Below are 27,862 nucleotides of genomic sequence, written 5' to 3'. Positions count from 1 at the left end.
AAAGGCAATTTAGAACTTGTTTTCATATTTATATAATTTCAAAGATTTCTTTAACAACATAATTAAAATGAAGCTAGAAACTGTCTAATCATAAGGCTAATATTTAGCTTACCAGAACTCTTGTATCTTACATTTGTTTGCAAAGTCAATGTAATGACTTTTAGCTATTGTATATAATCACTTTTAGCTTTTGTATGTACAATTTCCGTTAAGCAATTAGACACACTGCTTCCATTTTAAAACAAATAAACCACAAGGAGGATAAGAGCAATGATGCAGCACTCTTGCAAAATCCTAAAAGAAAAAATTGATTTGTATTTAATGTTTTCAGACCACTTGTTATCTGTTGCAGTTTATAAAATATTGACTGTAACTCAGGCTGGAGTCTGGCCTTTCACAAGTGCAGAACTTTGAAGTCACCCTAGCTGGCATACATCATTTTAAGTATAAAGCAGTCTTAACTGGCAAAGCCCTAGCAAAGAAGACTCCTTGAAGAGCGCATATCTCTGCATATCTCTTTCCATCTTAAACTCTCACCTAGAAGGTGCTCAAGACAGAAACAGGCAGACTTACAATCATCAATATTTAGTTGATTCCCTGACTTCCAGGAATGCTACAGCCAAATGTTTTCTGTGACAGCTTCAGGCCATTCTGTCTTTCACTAATGATCCAGTTATGGTGTGACTGTGCTGGAACGATGAAAGGCAAATGCTGCCTACAGTCACTTTTTTATGTATCCCACAGCTGCATGTGGCCCACGCTGAAGTACTGGTCTATGGATAGTAGTAATCAAAAGAACAACAAACCAATCACAGTAGTGGCTGTATCTATTTAACCATAATAAAATCTTAATAGCAAAATTGCTAGGAGGCAAATTCATCTTAAATACAACATTAATAATTGAATTTCAACTGCAGTTTGCTTGGAAGAGCAGGACTGGATTGGCGTTTGCACAGGAGCACAGTGTTGCATTTGCCTTAATCTTACACAGCAGATGATGCCTCTGAAGAATATGTCCCCTCAAGATCTAATCAAACATTTTAAAACACATTGCAAGTTTTATAATTTGTATGTACATTTTAATATTGAAAGTACACATACAATGAGAAGCACATTTCAGACTCCCAAAAGTATGGGATAGTCTTTTGTGAATGATAGATACATAAGTAATTTTAGAGACAGACCAGACATGTAAATACACGGTACTGAAAAGACTTAGACTTTAGAAGTGGTTCATTAAGACCAAATGAAGTATAATACACTGTGTACTGAAGTTAGCAGAGATAATTCCAGAGAGTTGATTAACCGACCTGCATTGATGGCTGAACTGAGCCATGGACCACTTTGAGTTCAATGGATTTCTATCTCCATAAATATTAGTGTTCCCATAGCTGACTGGAGTTATCTGTCTGAAAGACATTTGCACATTTCTTCTGGATTTTTTTCAGTTTAGAACTATAAAAATGGATGGGAATTAAGTAGTCCAATGTCAATCCATACCTCCGTCCTAGTCCATATGCAGTTCGTGCATGTAGGTAGGGTACCATGTGCAAACATTAGTGGATTAAAGATAATCCACAGATGGAACAAGTTTCTATTTTTAAACTGGAAGGATTTTCCTCTTTGGGTGTCAGCCCTGCTGCAGCTTGCAATAGTTCTGTTGCCCAGTCTAGACATTTTTAACTTTTGTTTTCTCTTTAAAATCTTAATCCACCAGCAAGAAAATACCTTCAGACTATATAAAGAGAGCTTTGTCCCCAGAATTTCTCCAAAGCATTTACAACTAGGCCAGTGGTAGAGAAACAATCACAGTAAAAACTCTATTGAAGATTGAAAACCTTAGTCAAGCTATTAAAAACATCATGAGATTTTTCTATTACTTTCAAAAGTCTAACAATGAGACAGTTTTGGAATTATACATTATTATTTTTTTTCTGTTATTGTTATATTGAGCATCAATCATAAATACTACAAATAATGTTTGAAGTGTAGTCCAAGTTCATATTAAACAAATTTCCATCCTGTAAGAAATATCAGTTATATCTGTTTGGGCATTACTTGGTTAGGAGGCTTCAGAGGTCTTATCTATACTGTGTGATTTTTATTTGACACACCAAAATTTTTTTGAATTTTTTGAATTTTTTGCACTTTTGAACATAATAAACCTGGCTATTTCTGCAACAATAAAGAAGTGACCCACATGAGCAATTTGTATGTGATTAATTCATAACAGTCAAGACAGGTGGGAAAGAAGATCCTCTGGAGGAAAAGAAGGGCTTTCTATGTGTTTCACAACAGAATTGCCAAAGACTACAAGAAAAGCAACTGGGACATCAAAAGACAACAGCCACGTATGAAAAGGAATAATGAAAGCAGGAAAGGAGAACACTGAAATGGGCAAGATCAGTGAAAGAAAAAAGACCTGCAGGCTGAACTTGTAACACTGGAATTTCACAATACAACTGTCACATGTACGTCACAGTCTGTTTTTTGCTTGTGCCTACGTTATTTTAGGAAAGGTAGTCTCCACATCCAAAAATATCCCTATAATCTGTGATTTAATCTGTGGTTCCTGCCCCAGGATTTTCAGTATTCTCTGTTCTCTGGCTCAACCAAGCCCAGGAATATTGACTAATTGAGTTGACATAGGTTTAGTCTTTGGTTATTTAACTCCTTCTGATTAGTAGTCATGAGTTTGCACAGGTGTCATGGGGGTGTAAATATTCTAGAAAATATTGCATGCAGAGGGAGAATTTATCCACTTCCACTCTGAGATTCCAGGCAGAGTTTGCAGGGAAGATAGTTGGAACATGTAAACATTAGCTATAGAAACCAATGGAACAGTACAGAAATGCCATACCTTAAAAGCACCATACTTAAAGTCATTTTAAGATTTCTTTTCAGAGACAAAATCCTTTCCGTCATTCCCAACCACCATCTGAGATAGATTATAGTTCTCCTCAATTCAGTCCTCTCCCTAAATGGCTCTGTATTCACTCTTTTTTTCAAAGGGTGTCTTGCTCGTAACAAAGAATGTGAGTGAAATATTTTTTTTTGAGACTCTCAGTTTATATTCCTATTCTAACAGCACTGCCATTGATGTAATGTCAGAGTGCAAACCACTTTGTGAAGTTGTTCTGGGACCAACAAACGGATTCAACCTTGTAAACACAGCCAAACATAAAACTATACAGTACAGACAATGTAATGATTTTAGTTGGCATTTTCCTAAAAACATAGATTTAAATACTTACAATTTCACAGTGAAGTAAATAACGAGCTAGTTCTTCAGACTAAGCCCATGATTTTTCTATCTCTCTAAAACACTTTATCAACCACCTTCTTTGTATCCAAAATTAAAAATGCAAGGAAAGCAAAAACCTACAGTACTCATTATTTGTGTACTAAAAATCCCAACAACTGCAACACCGATAAATACAGGAAACAGTCTGAGTAATACTAGATAAACAGCAATAGGTACATGAGTCACCTGACTGCAGTTTCCTAAAATGGATATTCATGCACAGGATTCCTATGGCCCGTAGACTGCTGAATAGAAATAGTCATTGCGACTGAGTGAGCTTTGTTAACCAGAGAAAAGATGTGAATGCCTTATACATTCTTCACTCCATCTTCTGGTATGTGTGTTGTCACACCAAAAAGTTGGATCCTCATTAATCTCCACAGGTATTTAACGCTTTATTTGAATATTTTTTATCTTCCAAATGTGACTTACTTAGAATATTTATTTCTTGGCTTAAGATCCTATGTAATGATCCATCTGCTCAGTAATGGCTAATACTCTAATCTCTCCTTTTTGTGAGCTAATCACAGCCCCAGACAGCAGGCACTCTCTCATTAGATGTCAGAGAGGATAAAGGTCTTAGGAATGGCTATAAAATTTGATGATGTAATTAATACCTTTATTATTGGCTTTAAACCTTTTAGTGTGAGACTATGATTTTAAGACACAGACTCATGCCCCAACTCTCCTCTGTTCAGGATGAATAACATGGATCCCTTAGGAGGTGTGCCTTCCTGATCAGATGCACCTAGGTAATTATACCTATGTCATAGGGCAAGCATGCTTTGAGATGGACTTGCACCCTACTCCATCTGTTTTCCAGCTCAGGGGACCAAATAAACATCTTACAGTTGTTTCCCGGTTCATACACACAGGTGTACTCTGCAAACAAGGATAAACAATGGGGAAGATATATGCCTGGACGTCATCCTAACATATAGGATGCTGGACTGGGGATCTGGAAGCAATACTAGGACACAAACTATGGGCAACCAAAACCTGAGTAAAAGCCCAGACCCCAATCTTTTAAGGCTATCTATCCCTAGAAAACAGTTGCAATCAAATACAAGGATGGTAACTGAAGCTGGAGCTTTTAAGAACTATGCAAAGGTACACTCAAATTCTTGCTGTCATTGTCTTAAATCAAAGATAGTCACAGCCTGGCCTTTCCTGTTCTATATGTTCCTGTTATGAGATTATTTGCTGTGGATTTGCAAAGTGATTGTAGTCCACTGCCACTTCCAATAGCAAAGATCCCATTATCTCCACTGGAACAATACTCTAGCAAAGGACCTCTTAAATGTACCCAGATGCTCTCTCAAAGCTAACTTGTCACCAGATGTTCAGCAGCTGAAGGAGAATGCTCAAATACATTACGAATTACCAATTTCATAGCAGTCTTCAGACACCTTTGCACCGAAATAACATCTACGTCAGCAGCTTTCAAAATACACTGAAAATGTGTTTTGAGTTACTTCATAAAGGTTAAGAAGGGATAGGGGTCCACATAAAGATTCATCTTTAAAAAGGACAAAAAAACAATGTATTTGATATCTCACATGATGATGTTAAATGGAAGAAAAAAATAGATATTAGTCAAATTACATGGGAAAACTCAGAAGTAAATTATATTTATATTAATTTGTATTTACCATTTAAAATTAAGCTGAATTCTGAGGAATATTTTCAACACTGCTTCGCTGGAAAATGATAGCAAACTCTATGGAAGTGGGAAGTATTCCTTAGTACACTCCCAAGACAGAGAAGAGCAGCCAGCAAGGGGCAATGGCACATGGAAGAGGGTGTTTAAAGGTTGTAGTGTCTTTAGTACCCAGGGAGAGCAAAAAAGATTTTGGAGGATATGAACCAAATTGCATACCTGGGAGCAATTTTCTCTCTAATGGGAGATGTGCTGGTAACTAGGTCCGGGCAAAATTTTTCAGAAAATAATTTCTACACAAAAATTAGTTTTAAGACTGCCAAAACCAATTGTGAACACAGTTAAATGAGTTTTGCTTGAAAAAGAGAGGAGGTCAAGAGTGTCAATGACTGTTCATTTCAGTCACATTAGATTTCAGTTATGCCAGCGAGGCTCACATGGGTACCAGTAAGAAGAGAATGAGAGGTCTGGAAAGGCAGTGGATGCATTCAGATTTAAAGTGATAAACTCTCTAAATCTAATTCATTAGTTGACTTTTTGGTGTGTCATATTTTTCAAGGAGCTTTTTAAGCTTGCAACACTTGACGTAGGAATAAATTTTATTTTCTAAACATTTACCAATGATACATTTAAACAAAAAAAAATCAGGTTGTAATTGAAAACCAGCTATTGTTTTCCTTTGTCATGAAATGAAGCAACAACAGATCTTCAGGTTTCAAGCATATAAAATCAGTTTAGTTGAAAAACAAAGTTGCCTTAAACTCAAATATTCTCACAAAAATCTGCTTAGACTAGAAGGTATTTTTATTGAAAAAATAATTCTTCACAAATGATAATGTTTTGTACTTTATTTGTTGCATATATTTTTAGAATGTGTTATGTATCACTAGATAACATTTGCAAAATGTTCCAGTTGCCGAGGTAACTATGTTATTTTAATGATCAGCAAAGAGGATCATTATGTAAAACATTATGTTAATTTCTAACACAGAAAATTGATGTCTTGCTGTTACCTTGAAACTGCACTTTTTTTTTTTTTCTACAAAGTGCCTTTTTCTATGAAGACTGTTACAGTTAAGTGTAAGAGTATCCTTTTCACACTGATTCTGGTTGATTTTGGAAGTAAATAAGGCAGAAAATGATATCTGACAAACAACAAATAACCATATAGTTCAGAAATAGTACAGGAAAAAATGTTCCACATATTCTTAACTAAAACACATAGATACTTGGTGAGAATTTTAGGAAGGCATATACCTTCCTATAATTTCACTTTAAAATTCGAAATACATAATTACTTGCTTAAGGAAAGCAAATTATAAAACTCATGTTAAGTATTGCCTATGATCAAGTATGCATAAGTATTGTCCATGATACAGACCGAATAATGAACAGATTAAGAAACTGACATTTAACTGCTGATACGTTTACTAGATTGTGTATCTCATACAGCAGTACAAATGCCGTATAATTTTATTGCAATCTTAACTGTTCTTTTTGAAGCTGGAGTGAGAACTGTGCTAATGTTATTAGTTTGTGTTGTGTATCTTTTCTCAAGCCTGCTTTCTCCATTGGGGGGAAAAAAGAAAAGTGTATTTCAAAATTATCAAAACGAAATCTCACACAAATCCTAGGGCTTATAATGTTGCTAAAGTACACAAGCCCCACAAATGCAGATAATTTCAAGCTACCAAATACAAGCTTTGTCACCAGAAACTTCTTTTGCCTCTTCTCTGGAGTTTTGCCTATAGATTGTGTTAAATTATGAACGCTTAATTCTCTAGATGGAACTGGATTCTTTTATGTATTAGAACATGATATGCTCAAGACATCTGATAGCTCCTATATTCTCCTGACACTTAATCTTAATCACATGATCCATTTTAGAGTCAGTGAACTCTTCTGACAATACTCAAAGTGCATTTTGATGGAGAATATATTTATACAGACTGTACCTCTTCACTCCATGAAGCTTATTTGAATCCTTTCTCAAGGATTTCCTCTGCAGGCAAAGCTGTGACTTCAAAAGACAGCAGCTCTTTCTCAAATTCTTTACCCTTAATTATGCTTGTTACACTGGTCTTCTATTTCCAGTCACTACCCCTGACTCTAGCAATATGCCGAGGTTTGCTGATCTGTGCACACCACAAAGAGGTCTGCAAGCCAAAAATGTAAGAATGTGAAAACAAAGAATTATATTACATCAGTTAAATACTGTAAAAAGAACATATGATTATACAGCTCAGAGAAAGCCACCTATTAACTAATAGGATTAGGTATTAATTTCCCCTTTCTGGCAGTTTATGCCTCAGCTGTCCACTATGTGTGACCAAATATCTTATTCTAAAAAGGTCTGCTTTCATCCTTAGCATGGGGCTAAATTTCTGATTCCCAGAATTATTTACAACTTTCTGATGGGCAGCATTCTGCCAGAAGATAATGAGTACACAAAATCTAAAAGTTTCAAGGAAAGGTTTTTTTAATTGAGATTTGTTGGCAGAAACTTATTGAAACATGTATGTTATCCAGTTGACTACTGAATTATAACAGAACATAATGTAAAAAAAAAAAAAAAAAAAGAAAAGAAAAAAAGAAAAAAAAACTCAAGCAATGGAGTAAAACAAACAAACAAACAAACAAAAAAACAACAATGACACAAAACCCCTAAGGTGTAAAATTTATTTACTTTATTTTAAACATTTGATATCTAAAATCCACTTAGAAATTGCAAAGCAGACTTTTCAGAATTTTTGTTCCATGGAAACTTTAAATGTTTGCAGGAAAAAGAGAAAAAATATTGAATTTTTAATCTAGTGAAACAATTCATAAGATTTTGGGAAAAAACACTTTGGATTATGTTAACGGATCTACTTCATCTACTTCAGGTTTTTGAATTTCTTTTTTTTCACACAGATTTATTATGAGAATAACTACAAGAGTAGACTTAGCAGCTAAAGATTAATTTAGGAATGCTGGTGAGAAATAACAAATGCTAAGAACAAATATGCGCATGAAAAGGGGGATCATTAAGAACAAAAGGAAGCCAGCCATGTTACATCTACTAGAGATGAAACTACCTCTCCCCCACAGATGGAGCAGAGGTGTAAATGGTGTACAGCAGCATGAAGGGTATGAGGACAAGTTAGCAAGTGAAGTGCATGTATTTTTGAGCTGTAATTGACATGAGCTGAGAAATACAGGAAGTACAGAAAAAAATGTATACTGAGGAAAATAGCCACTAATGAAAACAACAAGCCCAAGGATCTAGCATATAAAGCTTTATGTAGAAGGGGCTATAAATATTCTAAATAGCAGTATTTATACAGTGGTGCAACAAAAAGGATCTATTTTTAACTAGCTCCTTCAACTCTTCTATCTTTACAGAATCTCCGTATTCTGATTCATCAAAAAAAACTACACACGCTTTTCTCTTGAGTCTGATATTGTCAAGAATGTGCAGATGGAAAGGATTAGAGACTACAGCAAACCAGAAACTGAGTTAAAATTCTTACTGGCTATGGGGATTTCCAGTCAGTTCTTCCTAGAAAAAACTGAAATATGATTTATAGTACCCAACTTATTGCAGAAGGGTACAGTGACCAAACTGTTACTTATAGGAAAAAACCTTCTAATTTTTCATCAAACGTATGAGTTTTGTCTTTGTGGCACTACTTATTTCTAAGCTATCCATGGTCCCAAAATACATACTGGTGAACTAGGAACATTTTACGTACTGTGACTTCCCTTTATTTCTAGAGTTTCAGTGATTTGAATATTATCAACAAAATGAAGTGCTTCATTAGAATAAGTCATTATTATAAATCAAGCATTCTGAGACAGAAAATATGAAGTGTATCTTTGTTTGCGACCTTCCCTTTTACAAGTTATTGTGTGCATTATGACCATCTTTGAATTACATTCATATACTTATTTTTTGAGATTTTTGCCTGGTTCAATGCCCAGGATGGATGCATGAGAAAGGCAGGATTAGGCTGAAGGGATATTCTCAATTTGGAGTGCAGCAGAAAGGATGCAATTAATATTCATAACTTGAAAACCTGGAGTTACCACTGTGATCGTCTGCTCTGTGACCACCTGATCTCCAGAAGAACAGAGACCGCAGAATTCCCTCAATAATCCCAATCAAATAGTTATAGAGATTCTATGTGTGTTTTATATGGAGATTTATATAGAGATTATTTATACGTGATGTTTCCAGTACTTTTAGGGGCCTACAGGAAAGCTGGGGAGGGACTCTTTGTCCGAGAATATGGTGTTAGGAGAAGGGGTAATGGCTTTAAACGAAAAGAGGGGAGATTTGATATAAGGAGGAAATCCTTCACTCAGAGGGTAGGGAGGCCCTGGCACAGGTTGCCCAGAGGAGCTGTGGATGCCCCATCCCTGGAGGTGCTCAAGGCCAGGTCGGATGGAGATTTGAGCAACCTGGTCTGGAGGGAGGTGTCCCTGCCCATGGCAGGCGGGTGGAACAGGCTGATCCTCACGGCCCCGTGCCAGGCCGCGGGGCGGGAGATGGCGGCGGCGGCTCCGCCTCCGGGCCGGGCCGGCCTCCCGGAGTGGGGCCGGGCCGAGGGCAGCGGGCAGCAGCCCCGGGGAGCGTCCCCGGGCGGTGGTGGCGGCGGGGGAGGCGGCCCGGCGGCGGGATGGTGACGGTGGTGACGAAGCTGGTGCACTACCTGCACCTGAGGTACGGGCCGGGGGCGGGGTGGGGGGGGACGGGACGGGGCGGGACGGGACGGGCAGGGACACACTTGCGAGCCTGCGACTCCCGGGTGGCGGGCGGGAGCCGGAGTTTTCCTCGCCCGCGCAGGTGCCCGAGGGCTTCGCAAGAGGTCCGAAGGCGAAAAGTGTCGCAGGAGGGAGCTCGGGCTGAGATAGAAGCGCAGGTGGTGCGGGCAGGGACGTCCCCGCCTGGCGCTTGTCACTTGGGCAAATGCAGAAGGCATTTATTCGGGCAGGAGGAACCTGTGCCGGCTCCTTCCCCTGCCTCCCTTTTCCCCGCTGGGCAGTGGTTGCTTCTTTAGCAGCATGGTGCTGCTGCTTTTGAACCAGAGCTTCATGGTTTTGGTTGCTATATATCCATCAGATAATAACCAAAAAAGACAGTCTGAATTAGGAAGCAGCAATTAATGCATACAGAAGGGGAGATGCAGCGAAACAATACAATTAATTTCTTAAACCATCAGCAGCCTCATTGCTGTTGGGTGTTTTGTAGGTATCATGAGAAAGGATGCAAAAGTTTACCAAAGTTTTCCAAACTTACAGGTTTACCAAACTTACAGGAAGCTCTTCTCATGCTGAATGAGCATCAGCTGCGAATGCCTGAAAATTTGCATGTCTGGAAATGTAACAAATGGGTGGCTGAAGGCACGATTTGGTTGTTTTAGTACTGACCGAACAAAGTGAATAGAATTAGGTGTTTAAAAGTCCAGCCTGTTTGCTTTCATGGGAGAGGCGGAGCTGTTGGAGATGTTGCTGCAAAGGGGTCTCAATAAATGCACCATGCTAAGAAACTGAATATTATAGTGCTGAATAAATGTGAGTTAGGACAAGTTTTCATTTGTCACAGCTAAAAAGCGGACAAATATTTCACTGAGTATCACTGGAGTAGCAAATAGTGGCAGTAGCTGGAAGGACATGAACGAGGAAAAGGTGTTCCCTGGTACCAATACTCATCAGCGAGAGAGATCATAATTTTGCTCTGGGCAGGGAGGTGAAGGGTACTCTGTCATCTGCAGGCTTACAGTGCAGCTTGCTTCTAGCACAACTGCATAATACTTTTGTCCATCCACCACGCCAGATCGTGACAGATAGATCCTTGCCATTCAGGCACAAACAGCAACTATTTGGCATTATAGTGGGCTTTTCTGTGCTTCCATTGGCAAGTGGCCAGCAGGATAACTACGAACACAAAAAAAAGTGGAATAGGAGAGTGCGTAAATATGAGATTGTATGGTATATTCATTAAATAGTATTGTTTATGAGCTCTGATTAAACCATCTTAGTAGGCTTCTAGTTAGCCATGAAATAATATTTTTTCATTTACATGAGAATGGAAATAGTAAAAAAAAAAAAAAAAAATAACAGCAAGGAAATAGAAAAATTAACTATTCTACTGAGTGAAGAACTGATAGGCAGCTGGAGCGCTGGGAAAAATGCTTATCGTCAGCATTGTCTCCCCATGAGTGCAGCATACAGTTAAATGATAAGGTGCTTGGGTCAGCTGTCATCTTTTTATTCTGTGTAAATACTTAACCAACGAGGCCTGGTTCATGAATTGGATTTTAAGGTTGTACCACAGTTAAGTCAATAACTGTTGTGCTAATAATGTCATAAGAAAAAGATATTTGAGTGTGAAGGACTGTACTTACTAAGTTGAGAAAAATACAGCTTGTGACAAGATTAAACTATACCAATAAAATAGTACATCGAGCAGCCCAAACAATTGTTATAATCAGATCCTCTGGGAATCGTAATTGTGCCCTTAATTCAATACTTACTGAAAAACGGATAATTAATTCAAATCGCTACAGGACTTGCACAGTTAGCAGAAATATGGGAATCATATGAATCTTTTTTAGCTTTTAATTTGACATCATTGCCAAAAAAAAGGATCCCAAAGCTACAGGAAAAATATTGCACCCTTGGGTACTGTACAGCAATTCTGAAAAATGCCCTTTCTGAAAATCAGAAGTAAATACGCTGAAATACAGTAGTCATACTTGCTAGGAGAAATCGTTTAGCAGTACTTGGTCTCTTACCTTGACTAATTAGCACTTACAGAGGATGACTGTACCCATTTAAGTCAACAGCAACGTTCCTATTCAGCTCAGCCATAAACTTCTAATTGGCTTCAGTCAGACAAAAGCAGGCTCACTGAATGGGAATGGATCCGCCAAGAAAATCATTGTAAAAAATACTAACTTATGATCAAGGGTGAGATGTTTTCATATAAATATGCTTTATGTAATTATCTCCACATAAATAAAGATCACACACCATGTGAAAGCAGAGCACTGTACAAAAATGAGATGAGCAGTGATTCCTGAGAACAACAGACAAAGGAGACAGCGGCAGATAGAACGGCTCCAGAGCACAACACCAAGCAATACAAGCTGAAGACAAAGACATAGACCCGTGAATGTAAGACATTCATCAGGGGAGTGAACATTCAATGCTACCAATAATATTTCCACAGTAAATTGCATTGCAGAAATTTGAATTGAAACATATTTATGTTAGGTACAGTTTCTATTTTAGAAAAAATGAAATAATTAAGCTACATGGTTAGAAAAGAACAGCCCCAGACTTGAAGTGATTTTTTGGAAATGCAATATTTGTGACGAATTACCTGTTTTTATAACCCACCTCAGAAAGTGGCCACATGAAATGCAGCAAGATTGTTAATTGAAACAGCAACAAATAAACCATTATTTTTCTCAGAGTGGTCATGAGACCCCTGATATGTGCAATTTTTATATTTTTAAAAAGTTGATCAGCAAATAATACTTCTGGTAGTGCTGTCAGTCCCATTTTCTTCCAGCCCTCTGATTCCAACGTCTTTATGCTCACCAAGAGAGGTCTCACCTACTATCTTCAACAGTGTCAGCAGTGAAAAAAAAATCCATGATCTGGGGTCTGCATGGTTCAACATGTGGCTAATGGACTGAACGCTGCCTGGGGAATGTTTCTGTCAGGCCTGCGAAATTTTTCTCAAAGGGCTCTGGGACTCTGGATGGGGCACTACTGCTGCTCCAGCACCTTGTTGTGTGGCTGTGAGGGGTTAGCTTGAGGAAGGAGCAGAGAGGCTGAGGAACCAGCATGACTCTTCCACCTCCTTAGAGGTTGAAGCTGTTGTTGCTACAAAAACACATAGTCTGGACCTCTTGGTTCGGCGTTCCTGTTGACTATGCTTGGACGAAATGTTTCCCTATAGAACTTCTTTTTCAGAAGTTTCATGCCCCTCTTAGGGCACCCCAGGAAACTGTTGGGATTCCTGAGTCCAGCTGGGTGTCCTTGCCTTCTCTCTTCTGAGGACTTGGTACCAGCTTGGCCATGCCTGATGGACAGTGAAGACTACATAGGGTTCTGGGTGCCTCAGGTGAGGTTACGCAGCTTAGGGATCGTTGTATGGCTCCTTATGCCCTTGTACTAGCATGCAAATGGTCTGCATGGACTGCTGGCTGGTCTTTGATTTCTACAAAGAAATAAAATCAAAGGTATGATACTTGTACATAATTTTGTTCCTTCTGTGAAGTTATAAATGAACACAACCTATCAGGACACATATGCCTGAAGTGACATTATTGATTTCTAAAGTTCTTGAGTTTATTTTCCTTTACAAACATGAAGTATCTTTAATATAAATTTTTGTTTGTTTGTTTGCTTTTTATCTGATGTACTTACTCTCTGTTGCTTCTTCCACCCTAGTGTAGGAACATAGCACAAGAGGATGCAAAGTTGGGAAGAACTTCCTAGCGCTCCCTAAATCCTACCTTGTGGTTTATTTAAAAAAAAAAAAAAAAAAAAAAGGCTACAACCTCTAGTTGATTTGATTTGATAAGCATGCTGAGCTTTTTTAAAGATTAAGAAGATTAAGTTCTTTGCCCTTCTGGGTGGCTGTTCTGAAACTTTGCTCTTCTAGATATTTAGGAATGGATTTCTAGCTTTCAAGCTACAGTTATCAATAGAAGGTTTCTGTGCGTTTCTTTAGTATTGACATTATCCATTAACTTAGATCTCATCCAAGGTCTCTGTATTTATGAGCACTCACAGGCAGCAATAACAGCTATATTATCCTTGCTTCTTAGTTGCTCATACTGAGTAGATTCTTTACTTCCCCATGTGATTGTTCCATGTTTGAATACATCTTTCTTGATTAAGAGTGATCAGAGGTGACACTATAATTTTAAGTAATGCCTCATCAGTGTTTGATGATATTAACACTTTGCTATCTAGCCTGACACATAGTAGGACTACATATGCCTTTTGTATTGTTGTATGGTGCTGTGTCTCATGGCTGTCTTATGAACAATTAATATCTCTCATTTCAAACTGAGGAGTCCCCTGGTTTATAGCATAAAATCTAGTTATTTAGTCTGTTAAATACATGCATTTGTGTCTCATTTTTATTTTTTCCAGTCCTTTTATTCGTCCATTTTTCCTGTACAATAGCCTGGACTTTCTCGAAATTGATATTCCTAATTTCATGCGATCAGCAAATTTCACATTTTTCTTTTTGTGCCAAAGTTATTAACAAAAATGTTAAATAACAAGATGATTAGTAGGAAGGAACATTGAGAAATTTTAATAGGAAGCCTTCTCTTTCCCCAACCTGTCAATTCATTTTTCCATATAATGTAATGCTATCTCTTTTCAGCTAATTCTTTCCCCAGTTTATAAACTTGCATCGCTCCCTATCTCTTATTTATGCAACTGTGTATGTAATTGTGCTCCTTATGTGGTTCAATTACAAATGCAATACTGAAGTCCATAAAGGTTACATTGGTTGCATCCCAGCTTTTTAATAAAACTATTTTACTACCAAACTCTCTATTTACCTTGGTAAAGCTATGCTGTATTTATCACAGTTTTCCATTTCCCTCTTCATCTCAGAATATAATTTCATTCAAAGTTCTTTAAGAGACTTGCACTCTGTTGAGCTCTGAGTAATAACTCTAACGTTGCCAAGACCACAGTTTTTCTCTACCCAAGAGTGTCAGCATAATATATATAATTCAGAAAATAAAATCATAGAATCATCCCGTTTGGAAAAGACCTCCAAGTCTTACAGAATCATCTAGGTTGGAAGAGACCTCCAAGATCACCTAGTCCAGCCTCTGACCTAACACTAACAAATCCTCCACTAAACCATATCACTAAGCTCTACATCTAAACATCTTTTTAAAGACCTCCGGGGATGGTGACTCAACCACTTCCCTGGGCAGCCCATTCCAATGCCTAACAACCCTTTCAGTAAAGAAGTTCTTCCTAAGATCCAACCTAAACCTCCCCTGGCGCAACTTTAGCCCATTCCCCCTCGTCCTGTCACCAGGCACATGGGAGAATAGACCAGTCCCCACCTCGCTACAGCCTCCTTTAAGGTACCTGTAGAGAGCGATAAGGTTGCCCCTGAGCCTCCTCTTCTCCAGGCTGAACAATCCCAGCTCCCTCAGCCACTCCTCGCAAGACTTGTTCTCCAGACCCCTCACAAGCTTCGTTGCCCTTGCCTTGCCTAGTCATCTAGTCCAACCTTTAACCTAGTACTAACGTCCACCACTAAATCATGCTACTAAGTTCTAAATCTACACGTTTCTTGAAGCCCTCCAGGACTGGTGACTCAACTACTTCCCTGGGCAGCCTATTCCAATGCCACATGACTCTTTCAGTACAAAAATTTCTCTTAATATCTAACCTAAACCTCCCTTGGTGCAACTTGAGGCCAGATCCCCTTGTCTTAATGTGACATCACTTGAGCTGATATATATATATATATTTTAATGACTTGCTACTGAATTCCCCATTTCATAGGTGAACTGTTTCATTATTAATGGTGAGAGATTATCTATTCTGTCTGAATTCACTTTACCAAATGTTGTGGTTTATCCCGGCCTGCAGCTAAGGACCACACAGCCGTTCGCTCACCCTTCCCCCTCCCTTTCTGGGATAGGGGAGAGAAACGGGAAAGTGAAGCCTGTGGGTTGAGATAAAGACAGTTTATTAAGACAGGAAAATAATAATAATAATAATAATAATGATAATAGTACTACTACTAATAATGTGTACAAAACAAGTGATGCACAATGCAATTGCTCACCACCCGCTGACCGATGCCCAGCCTATCCCTGAGCAGCCGGCCCCGCCATCCCAGCCAGCCACCCCTATATATTGTTTAGCATGACACCATGTGGTATGGAATACCCCTTTGGCCAGCTGGGGTCAGCTGTCCTGGGTCTGTCCCTTCCCAGCTCCTGCTGCACCCCTGGCCTGCCCGCTGGCAGGACAGAGCGAGAAGCTGAAAAGTCCTTGGCTTGGTGTAAGCACTGCTCTGCAACAATTAAAACATCAGCATGTTATCAGCACTCTTCTCATCCTAATCCAAAACATAGCACCCTACTTGGAGGAAAATTAACTCTATCCTAGCTGAAACCAGCACTTAAAGCTTTGCTTCTGTCTTCAATGTGATTTCGTGTTATACCCACATTTTCATCAGTTGTCTGGCTTTTGCTGTCATTCCCTTTATGGAAATCTGAGTCAGAAAGTTTACTTTCTTTTGGGGTGGACACGCCAACACTATTTTTTATTGCAATTCCATTCTTACTGTGTAACAACTTCACTGCAATGTCAGTTCTCTTTTTCTCTATACTGTCATAGAGCAGTATACATTTGTTTTAATTTAAACTGCTAAGTTTCAGGACCTGTCAGCTGTCAAGACTCAACTTTTGGCAGTTCTCATTTTATTCCTCTGCTTTTCGACCTCCAGGACACAGCTTTCTTGTTCTCTTTCCCCTTTTCTTGTAGGTTTTTTGCTCATACCAAGTATAATGTTTAGATAAATCCATTTATTTTTTCAATTGAAGATGCTGCACACTTGTCAGTTGTCTTTACGGAACTGCCACCTCTTTTTCCTTAGAGGATACTGAACATATGAGAAGCCCATGGTGAGGCTGTAAAACAGAGAACTCAAGGTCTTAACATCATCAATATGTAAGCCTGAAACCTTGTTTTTGTTTAAAAGTGACATAGGATGAAAAGACGCGTTCACTCAGCAAAATTCTGTGTTAGAAAAGACACAGTATTCAAGTAGTTAATTCAGCTCGTATTGACTAAAAATGATTACTGAAATCTATCAGCTCTACAAAGATGTCAGCCTCTTTCATCAGTACATTTGGCTCTAAAAGATGGTATATGATTATAGCTACTTTGCAGTAGCTTAAACCATTTTCTAACCAATTTATGTCAGATGACAAAAAATTTTGAAACTAAATTGAGTGCCCATCCAGCTGTTTGCACTCAATTAAACATGGGTGATATGGTGGTGACTCTCATCTGTTCGTAGGACAGCTCTTTGACTAAAGAAGGCTATCACCAATTTGTTGTTAGCATTTCATTTCTGCCCATTCATCTCTGTGCGATACCTCCAAAAACTATACAAAGGTGGGAGGATTCACAGAGCTCAGGAAACACTCACCACTACAGTTTTTCAGCAGGCTTGCCAGGTGCAGTAGGGAGGGAGAGGGACGCTGTTACTGTCTGGAGGTGGAGGCTCTGCCCTTTAGCAGGACCCTGCCAGCAAGGGGAACATCTGTGATAGCTGAGTAATCATTTCCCTCATTCTGTTAGGAAATAAAACAATACTAACTCTGCTAGACGCACATACACCATTATTCCCTTGCTCTTCCTGCTCAAATACTTATTTCCTCCTGTCTTCGCTGACTTAACCTCTCAGGCGCAGCCGCTCATCAGCAAAACTGACTGCAACGAGTAATTGAACAGCCAAATAATCCCATTTCTTATTTGCTGCAACAGTGGTCAGTAGAATAATTGGATACTTGATTCCTATCATGTATTAAATACAAGTTTTTATCAGCTTTATTCCTCTTTTATACTTTCAAAACCACCTTCCTAATCTCCAGCCAAAAAACGAAGCCAATGTAGCCGTTGGAATCATCAGCTTGAAGGGAAGGGTTGCATCACTTGACCATTTTTTTTCTCTCTGTAGCAGGAAGATCAAAATGAGATCAGAGATTTAAATGAGAGGCTAGAAGTACAGTGAAAATTTTTAGAAAATCCACCAAAGAAATAATGTAGGCAAGTACATTTTACCTACTGAAAGTCAGCAAACCATCACAGCTCTTAGCTATGTTTCCCACTGAGCTGTGGGAACTTGAATAATTATCAGATGGAGTAATTAGAGACTGAGTCATTTTCTGGAATTACTGATACACAAGTCAAGCAGCGTTATGGCAAGAAGTTGGTGACTTTGTAAAAACAAACAAACAAACAAAAAACAGTATGTAGTAACAGCTGTAAAAATACTCTTCCCACTGAGAGTAGCAGCTACAAGCAATGAGGGAACAGAAATGCATGCTAATTAAAAATGCCCACCCAGGGCATTTATGCCTAAACATAGAATACAAGGAAAAACAAGTGGCAAAAATGACATTTGGAGGCAAACTCAACTCAGAGATGTCCAGCAAAAAGGAAGTAGTCATAGGCATTCAATAAATGTAGCAGGTTTAAGAATTGAGGTCCTCATGCTTCATGTCCTCACAGAAATGAGCTTAAAATCCAGGCAAATGTTATTCACAGAATTAAAAATTCTCTTTGTTTCTTACTTACAGCCAGTCTAAGCAGGAGAAAGATATCTATTTATCTGATGGCCGGGGTGATGGATCACTTGAAAGTGAATTGCTTCAGCTGAGAATCAGGACCCTTGCTGGAAGTTTACGCTTATTCAAGTGATCACAAGAAGAGGTGACACCCAGCCATTGTGTCATAATACTTTCGTTTGGACGCAGAAAGGAACAAAGAGTGTATACTGCACCAGTAATGTTCAGTGGAAAGAAGACTAGGCACCTTCTAAACAGGAATTTTGAACCAAATTGCCACTGCAATTTGAAGGAATGTGCATTATGTTGTGCTTCATAGTCCTTACCATTTCCTCTGTGAGGAAGGCAGTGTCTTTAAGCCTGTCACTAACAGAAAGGCCATTGACTCTTGCAAGCAGACATGCGTTATAATCCTAATTGATCAGATGTGCAGACGCATGTGCAGAAAGACGATTACAGTTGTGGTAACATTCTGACAGCTAGGGGAGAAATGTGTTTTAGAACCAGTTTCAGTCTGTCTCGGATGTTAAATTGAGTCCTTGCCACGTAAGTGATCTGTGGGACCTTCTCCCTTATATCTTACCGGTGTGGGATTAGAGCAAAGGGTGGGTGCTAGAGGAGAACTGGTCTCCCGTGCGTTTGCCCTACAGGAAATTCTAATTCTGCTTAAACAATTTTGGTCCTCTGCTCTTCATAGTAGGAAAGCGTATGGTCCCACATTTGGTAGCCAACACTAGCAGTAGATTAACCTCTTAGATAAATGCTACATTTTGCTAGTATGACAGTAAATGCAATTAGACCTGGGCGTAATGACAGAAGATTCCATAGCCAGAGAAAAGTGCATGCTGTCTACAAATTAGAGACCCGATACTGATTTGTAATTATATATATGAGATAGAAAGGTTTATATCTCCAATAATCTTTAAAGACTGCCATCTGCTTCTAGACAAACTTAAGAAGTAAACTTAATTTGGATAAAAACCTGCTGTGGATAGTTAATTCAGTTAGGGGATCAATTTCTAATAAAATTTAAGGATTGGGCTGTGTGATAATCCTTTGAGTTAGCTGCAGCAGCAAATTTGTCCTTAGCTTTTGTTCCCTGCAGGGTCACAGTGGCACTCTGCTATCTGCTATGTGATATGCCCAATATGGTCAGTAACAACTGATGAAACAAAACTGAAAGAATGTAAAGATGACCTCTGTCATAACAGTAATAATAACATTGCCACTCATCAAAATGTAGATTATAATAGTGCATTAAAATATATATTTTAAAAATATAATTGTGATGGTGTAAGAAGTTGTTTTTACGACTAATCATTTAAAAATAGAAATGTGTGCACATGTACATACACTTGCTACAGATGGGATCAGCAAAGACCTTCATTGTTACAGGATGAAGAAAACGTGAAATGAGGAAAGAGCAGAACAGGAGTGTTTGAGTAAATGGCAGTTTGGAGTGTCTTTCTTTTCACGGTCTTTCAGGACTGCATTTCTGCTCCTACGCAAGAGCCGTTTGCATGCGGTGAGCTCCCTAGTACAGGCTGAACTCCCCTTGCAGTCTGTGTCCTTGGCAATTTATGTGGAACTCTTTCACTGGGCAGGGTATAAGGTCAATTTCAATTTGATAAAGAGGAAATCTTGTTGACCTGTATATAATAGATTTAAGTGCAGTATGGGGTGTTATGTTTTTTTTCAGGATGTCTTTAGAGCCAATGCAGAGATACCATTTAAATGTTTTTGGCTTTGTGTTGCTACTCATCTCAAGATTTACATCAGATTTATAAATCCTGCATGATGTTTTTGCTAATGGAAACATTACTTCATCTATTGCACTGCTAGCAACAGAACACAGCTTTCTTAGGTAAGTCAGAAGTTCAGGCTAGTGTCAGAGGTTAGCTACATTACTCATTTGTGATGAAAGAAAAGCCTCTATTAATGCTTATGCACTAGGATTAGGATGACTTAAATTCTGTAATCACTCATTTTTGACTGCCGGCATCGTGCTGCCATCTGACAACAACTGTTTCCTGTTTATTTTAATGGAAAAATTCTGGTAGATTGTTTCTCGTGCCATTGCAATCTCAGTGTTGTGTGTTCCGGTTGTATCTTATGTTTCCTTAAATATGCATATTTATAGCAATGAAAACCTTTTTAACGTATACCCATATTACATGTAGTATAGTAGTGTTTATTTTTGTTGTCTGCAGAGTAAGAATCCAAAGAACCAATGTTGTTCTACACCATTTTTTTTAAATGTCTATAGATTGGAAGGTGTCAAATAGGATAGCAGAACCCAAAACTTGTCATGAGAAATAAAACAGACATTTGGCGCACATAAGAAGAAAAAAGAAGAGTAAGCGTTGCGTGGCATGACACTGTAATTTCCACTCTTGGCAGGAGGCCAAGGGGGAAGCTGGCAGGGTCTTCTGAAGCTCCTGGAGCTGGAAGATCCTGGGTTGCAGGCTGACATCTCCACATTTCCTGCTAGCTGCTGCCTTCCTGACTTTAGGCTGCATTTGCCTCGAGTGTTCCCTGAGCTTCAAATTGCTGTAATACGTAGGTGAAGCTTGAAGTTCTTTAATGCACTTGTGACAGCTTAGTGTGGACACTGCTGGATCGTGGGATAGATTGACACTGATTTGACTGACAGCTGCTGGTATGCTCATATATATCAAATAAATTTGGTATTGAAGATTAAAAAAAAAAGCTAAATAAATTATTTCTTGAAATCAGAAGATGAAACATTTGTAATGTTATAATGTAATGTATAAATGAACTCTTAGTAGATAATATTTAAAAAAATCTCTTCTTGAGCAGGTGATATACAGAAGAGTGATCAATGTTGGTTGTGAGGTGAGAGAAGTTAGTGTGAAGATCCTGTCCCTCTCTATGGATGTTTTCTGAATTTTGCTTGGGAACACAATGAAGTGCAGGCATGGACAGAGGAGAGGGAAAAAAATCCACATTTCAAGTCAGGCAAATAATTTTTTCTCTCTTCAGAGCAAAAACTCAGAAGTGAAGGATTCTATGAAATACTTTATTGTAATTTCAGGTGAATTCAAAGTAGGGATGGATATATCGACAGAGAATCACAGGCAATGAAGGGCACCTGTTTTGCATCCACTGTTACCCAGCGCTGTGTATTTATGCTCTAGATTGTCCTGAGGATACAACTCTCTAATACACCGGGATGGGGAGCAGGATTACGTCACTGTCAGTTTGGGAACTCTTATGCTCTGCTCTGGACAATTATTTTAAAAAATCCTATTGCTGGCAGCAGAAATGCTCAAAGCCATTTCTTAACGTCCAGCAGCAGGACTCCCAGCTCGTGCTGGGGGAGCTGGGCTCATGGATGGCCAAGCTCTCCCCGGATCCCCTTGCCACCAGCCCAGTGACTGTTCTGAGAAGTGAAAGCAAAACTGCTCCCTGGGACACGAGATACTCCTAACGGCATGACTGAGAGTACAGGTGGTCTTACTCCACTGTCTGCTCTTCCTAGCATATACACAGAGTGAAAAGCAGAATTATTTGTGTTTGAACACAGTGATCTCCGTGGCTGGAACATGCCATGAACTGAATGGGCAGGGACTGAACTTCTCATTCACTTCTAGAATCACGCTCTGGAGTTTGTGCAACAACAAGTTTCTAATTAAGAGGATTCTTTGGACACACTCTGGTAACATTCATGCAAAGATTGTTAGCCTAGCAAATCACTGGATTCTGTAGTGCTCTTTGGTACTAGCTGCTTCTGATAATGAGACTGTGTGCAAATATGAGTAGTTGGGGCAAAATAAAAATATTACAAGCCCTAGTATATAAAATTAAATGTTACAGGCATTTTTATGACACTGCAGAATGTATAAAAAGTGATCAAATGTTTAGGGATAAGATGGAAGGAAACAAAATATATAATACTGTGCTTATATTGAAGGCCTCGTGTAAACTGTATTTAATATCGTCTTTAAACAGCTGAGTTCTTGTGAGTATTCTCAGGAGGGTTTCTTTTATTTGCACCGTCTATCTCAGTTTAGTCTGAAGGAAATACAGTTTATTTAAAGTGCATGCTTAGGTTCTGTCCCTTCTGTCTCAAACATAACACTGGAACTAAACAGTCAGTGGGACAGTCTGTGCACATCAGTGTGGGCAGCGTTATGAGCTCTGGGTATGTGTGAGAATGTGATTTTTTGAAGGACATGGGAGCTGTTAATATATACTGACATTTTACAGCGAGAATAGAATTTTTTAAGAAAGTCTTCAATTCAGAGGTATTCTTAATATTTGTACATTTTGCCCTAGCAAAATGTATTTGGGAGTTGTAATTGTTTAACTCAAAATATCACTCAGAAATTTGGAGTGCAGAGGACATCTTTTTGTTTGTCCATTGACATTTTTGATATTTACATTTCCAATCAGGGCATAAATACAACAGTTTCGCCTGACTAAAATGCTCCATTAAAATTTAAATACAGGTTTACTTTGCTAATACATAATTCACTGAATAAAGATAACACTGAACATCCCCTGTGAGCTAAAAACCTGGCTTGCAATTGAGAAAGGGGCCTGTGTTCTGCAGATAAGTGCACTGTCAGTGTTATTCTGTGCTTAAAATGCTTCAGCTACAGGCCTAGAATTGAAGAATTGCTTCATCTTTGCAACGTGGGAGCAGGGCGAGCTATGCATCACAGGGCCCAGGTTGAGCGCTGAGTTCCTGAGAGTTGATTGTGTCCACAGCAGATTAAATGTGATCCAGATTTCCTGCAGTGGTGGTGCTTTTAAATCTAATGAGAAAGTTGTATCCTCAGGAAATTTTAAGTAATTCACTCACCAAGTTAACAAGATGTGTTATTTAAAAAAAAAAAAAAAAAAGAAAAAAAAAAGTTAAATTGTGAATTTTTAAAATGCAGTATAATAAAGGTTTGGGCTTTTTTTGTTTTGTTGTCTTTTTGCTACTGTACCATATACTGAATCATAACTTTTTGTCATTCATACAAAAAGTGTCATTTACACTATTTTTATTGGTGCAAGGAACCAGAATTGCTTTTGCAAGCAATTTGAACACAAAATTTGCTTTATTGGATTGGACCAGAAGTCTGTATATATGGTGTCCTATCAACACTTAAAAGATGCCCGTACATGACTTCTAAAGCAGGGCTGACATTCACGGTGTTTTCACCAGCTTGCAAACATACACTGCCAGGCAGTTCCTGAGCCAGATTTTTTCCTACAGATTTGGTGATATTCAATGGATTTCTTTTCTGTCAGCATCTCCGGTCTTGCCTCAAACCTCTGTAAGCTTTTAGCCTCCACAGCATCCTGTGGCAAGCAATTCCACGGCGTAATGACACTTTGTGGGAAATGCCACCACCTTCTGTCTGTTTTGAATCTGCTTTTTCATTTTAGCTATAGTTAATTCCCCTTAGTTCTTGTACGGGAAGAGACGGTGAACAATCCATTGGGATTTTTTTTTTTTTTTCACTTCAAGGTTTGTATCTTGCTTAGGGCCCGGGCTTCACTTGCAGACTACCTTCCCTGCTTTTTTGTTTGTTTGTTTTTTGTTTGTACTATAATTATAATAGCTGACAGCAATATTGCTAGGGTTACCTGTATGACCCCTGAATTATAAATGGTATTTAATATAGTTTGAATATTGATATTGTTTAACTAAACACAGCTTCGATTATATTTTGTTTAGGTGTTGGGGGCAATTGGCCTCTTAATTGCAAATGTGGTGTGGCTGTGTGATTTAGGCAATAGTTATTTTGTTATCAGTGTGCATTGCTTACTTCAGTAAGCGTATATTATGCCAGAAGAGTTCACCATGTACTGTTATGGCTTAAAAGACTTTAAATGCCATCATTACTAGATTTGTAAGTATATTCCCAATATTCTTACGCTTTTTGTATATACTATATAGGTTGCTCTTTAGGAATACTACATGATCTTTTATTTCAACACCATTATACTTTCCAGCCCCAAATGTGAACAATACACAGTACACGTGCAAAGGCAATTGTTACAAAGCTTCATTTTAAAGTATTACCCTTGCTTTTCAGTAAAGTACTTATCTGCAACCAAATGAACGAGAAATTAGGTTGATTCAATAGTTACACTATTCTGAACTGCATAGCTGGATGTAGGGAGTTCCACGGACTGAAGCAGGATGTTTGAAGCCCTCGGAGGCTGGCGGTCTGGCGGTCGTGGTGCGGGATATGACAATGCCCCGAAGTTACTCCCATTTCACAGCTTGTTGGCTGTTAATAAATGATGCACTTGCTTCATGGGGAAAAGCAGAGTTCCATTTTCACCCTCGTAACAAGTACTTTAGGCAGCACTTAACACTTTTATAACTATTATGGTTATATACTCTAATACATATTTCTGCATAACATTACAGCACACATTATATGTTGCACAGATTCCTTGTGAAAGCATCTTCCTATGATTACTGTAATGAAATGCACTTTGCATAGATGGTATTGTAGAACTTGATGTTTCCACAAATAGATAGCTCTCAAACTAGGGCTATGAAAAGGAAATAATCTTCAGCTTGAAATCTGTTCATAAATAACAATAATCTTTTATAGCAATTACGTATTTTTAGTGATGCCCCAAAGCAATTGCAGGGAAGAAAGTAGCAGGAGAAGAAAAAGCAGAAGGATTATTTTGGCAAGCATGCAGCTTTTTCCCCTTAACTTTATATTCATGAAGACACACTTGCAAGGAACTTGGCCAGGAGCCCCAGAAACAGCATACAGACATGTGATCTCTGTGCTGATTCTTGGGTAAAACTAAAACTGAGGGTTTGATGGCTGAAGATTAATTTTTCTAATTTCTGTGAGTAATTTCTGTGCTTCTGCACTCTTGAAAACCAAACTATGTCAGTGAGAAATGTGAATTTTTATTAACAATAGCTGTTTTAGTAAAAGCCCTACTGCAGATGTAGTAGAACACTTTGGATTGCTACAGCCACCTAAATACCCAAACAAGTATTAAATTAGTTACAGGTACTGTTTTTTTTTTTTTCTTTTTTTTTTTTCCTTTTTTTTTTTTTTCCCTTTTTTTCTTTACCAATTCTGGAAGAGTAGAAGTGCAAAGTTAAATTGTACCAAGACCCAATGAGAAAGCCCCCTTTCAGTAATTCTTCTAATTCTTTTGGGAAGCGCTCCAAAACTGGGTACTGCTGTGATAAGCATGAACAGGAAATTTCTTTCTGAGCATGAAGATGAGCTAACCCTTGGTGATCTCGTCATTTCAGTGGAAGTACTGGGGGGAAGAATTGTAAGTGAATGTATCCTTACGGAGTCTCAGGTTTCTGTTCCTTCCTCCCTCCTATTTATTTAACCAAGGAAAGGGAGATGTAAGCATTTGATCATGTTGCTGCTTCATAAAAGACCTACGTAGTACAAAGAGTGAAGTTTAAATAAACCAAACGTTGATCTAACCAAAAAGCACAAATAAAAAGCAGAATTGGAAAATACTTGTTTGTCCTAAAATTATCCCCAATGAGCAGAAAAACAAGGAAAAAGCACTTTAAACATTACAAATGTTTTGTGAATCCAAAACTCAAAGTGAGGGCAAGCAATTTACCCTAGTAATGTCTTTATTCCTCAGAAGAGAATTCACAAGCTCACACTGACTGGGGACCAGCCAACTCCAGCTGCACCCAGCACTGCTTTCATTAGTGGCAAAGAAAGGGCACTGAAGTCCTTGCAGGAGCCAGTTAAAAATCTTCCTGAACAAACGTCACGGCAGGTAATGCTAGGGAGAGGATGAGACTCTCCTGCAGCAGCTGATCACAGTTAAAGGTAGCAAGTCCTGAAGTAGAGCTGTGCTTTCACTGCAGTGCTGTGTTGCTTCTCTCTCCCGCATCCTCTCCAAGAGGAGCGTGAGGCAGCGTGGTGTCAGGATGGGAACTCGGGGCTGAAATCTTAGTCCCAGGAAAAGGAGTAGAAGCTTAGTCTCTAACTCTGCTGGGGTCAACATTTTGCTTCACATGTTCTAGCTACAAAAAAAACAAATGCTACTCTCCGGTCATTTTTAACCTCATTTCCAAAGCTTTTTCATGCTTTGATGAAGTAAGGCTACCTTCTTCATAAGCATTAATGATCCCAGCTGTGGAAATCTGTTAGTTTCTAGTCTTATGACATAGGCATTTATCATATCATTTATCAATTTATCTTCTGTGTATTTATCACTATTTGCCATATCTGTCTCTACTAAGAACCTATCACAATTCTCTGGTTATGTCAATTAGGCAATTACAAAAAATGGAAATAAGTGCTGGTCATTATATGTATATATGCCAATATACAGTCAATGAGTGAGAGAAAACATTTGGACAGTATCTGAGCCTTGCTTGTTTGGATGTGGCACATGTGCTGGTTTTGTCGTGTTTCTGAGTTGTCCTTCACCTTAATACCCTGTAGCTTGTCCTCCTAAATGTAGATTACGTGCGATAGCACAGACAGAAGCAAGCACAAACAATGTAGTGACGATGAGTACTAGCTGATTACACTAACCTGCTGAGCTGACATAAATGATACTTTTATGATACTTGTTAATGCCACAGTTACAATTCTGAGCAAATTGCAGACTGTGGTGGAGCAGGGGTACCTGTGTGTGGTTGAAGCCTTTGGATGTTAGCCAGCAGGTGGCAACTGGAGGAAAGCTTCTGCAGGTGACCATCCCCATGTGCACTTCTGCAAAATGTTCCAGAACAGCGTTAAATGAATTAGGTGCTAAATTCCCTCAAGAGCAGCAGAGCTGATGGTATCAGAAATATCTCTTTTGTAGGTAATGTATTCTGCCAAATTTCATTGCCATGCACGCTCGCATAGAAGATGAATCTTTTCAGTGAGAATTTGTGAAATACCCACCCTATATTACTGAAAGTGCTTACTTCTTAAAGTGTGGTTTTAAAGATGGTAAAAGATTAGTTTGGAAACAGATAAAATAGTTTTTGTAGCCAGCTTACTCTTCAGGGATTGTTAATACGCATACTTACTGATAAAGAGATGATGCTGTGGCTGGAATAGATGTACCCTTTCAAAAACGTCACCTTTCATTAACACAAAATGTGCTCCTCAGTTCCTTGCCCCTGTCTGTCATACACACACGTTCACATCATTTAAATTAACACAGAGCTTTCTTTTATGGTTGAGGAAGGCTGGAAAAGAGAACCTGATGATTATTTCATATTTTCAGAGAATCCGTTCCCTGACAAGAAACCATGATGGACTGATGTAAATTCTGAGATGAAAATACTAGTGATCAGATCGTAGTGCCTTCTGGCAACTTGATTTTGTATTTAGTAAAAATACCTGAAAATGCATAAGGGATGGTGGGCTCTGATCCTGGGAACTGCTTTTTATGCCCGGGCTAAATTAACGTTTCCCCTGATGTAAGTTAGGAGCACTGTTTCCCTTGATCTTTAAGTGACAACGAGGAGCCTTCCTTGCCCTGTGCTCTGGTGACAGCCGTGTGCCTCGGAGCTGCTCCAGGGCTGCTTTTCCTTGTGCTGGTTATGCGGACAAAGCCCCCAGTGAA

At 38.7% G+C, this 27,862-nt stretch overlaps 1 protein-coding gene across 1 annotated transcript in view; it reads left to right on the top strand.

Annotated features, from left to right (window-relative positions):
- Nucleotides 1-9,552: 9,552 nt before the first annotated feature.
- The window catches only part of ARHGAP18 (Rho GTPase activating protein 18), a 90,887-nt gene continuing 72,577 nt past the window's right edge, over nt 9,553-27,862 (top strand). Inside the window, exon 1 of the mRNA XM_040551256.1 lies at nt 9,553-9,669. Within this exon, the coding sequence (XP_040407190.1) occupies nt 9,626-9,669 (44 nt within the window). The 5' untranslated portion in view covers nt 9,553-9,625. The remainder of the gene's footprint in view (nt 9,670-27,862) is intronic.

Source organism: Cygnus olor, chromosome 3 (assembly GCF_009769625.2).
Source record: "Cygnus olor isolate bCygOlo1 chromosome 3, bCygOlo1.pri.v2, whole genome shotgun sequence".
Taxonomy (NCBI): Eukaryota; Metazoa; Chordata; class Aves; order Anseriformes; family Anatidae; genus Cygnus; species Cygnus olor.
Note: the sequence above shows the minus strand (reverse complement) of the source record. Positions and strands in the feature narration are given on the sequence as shown.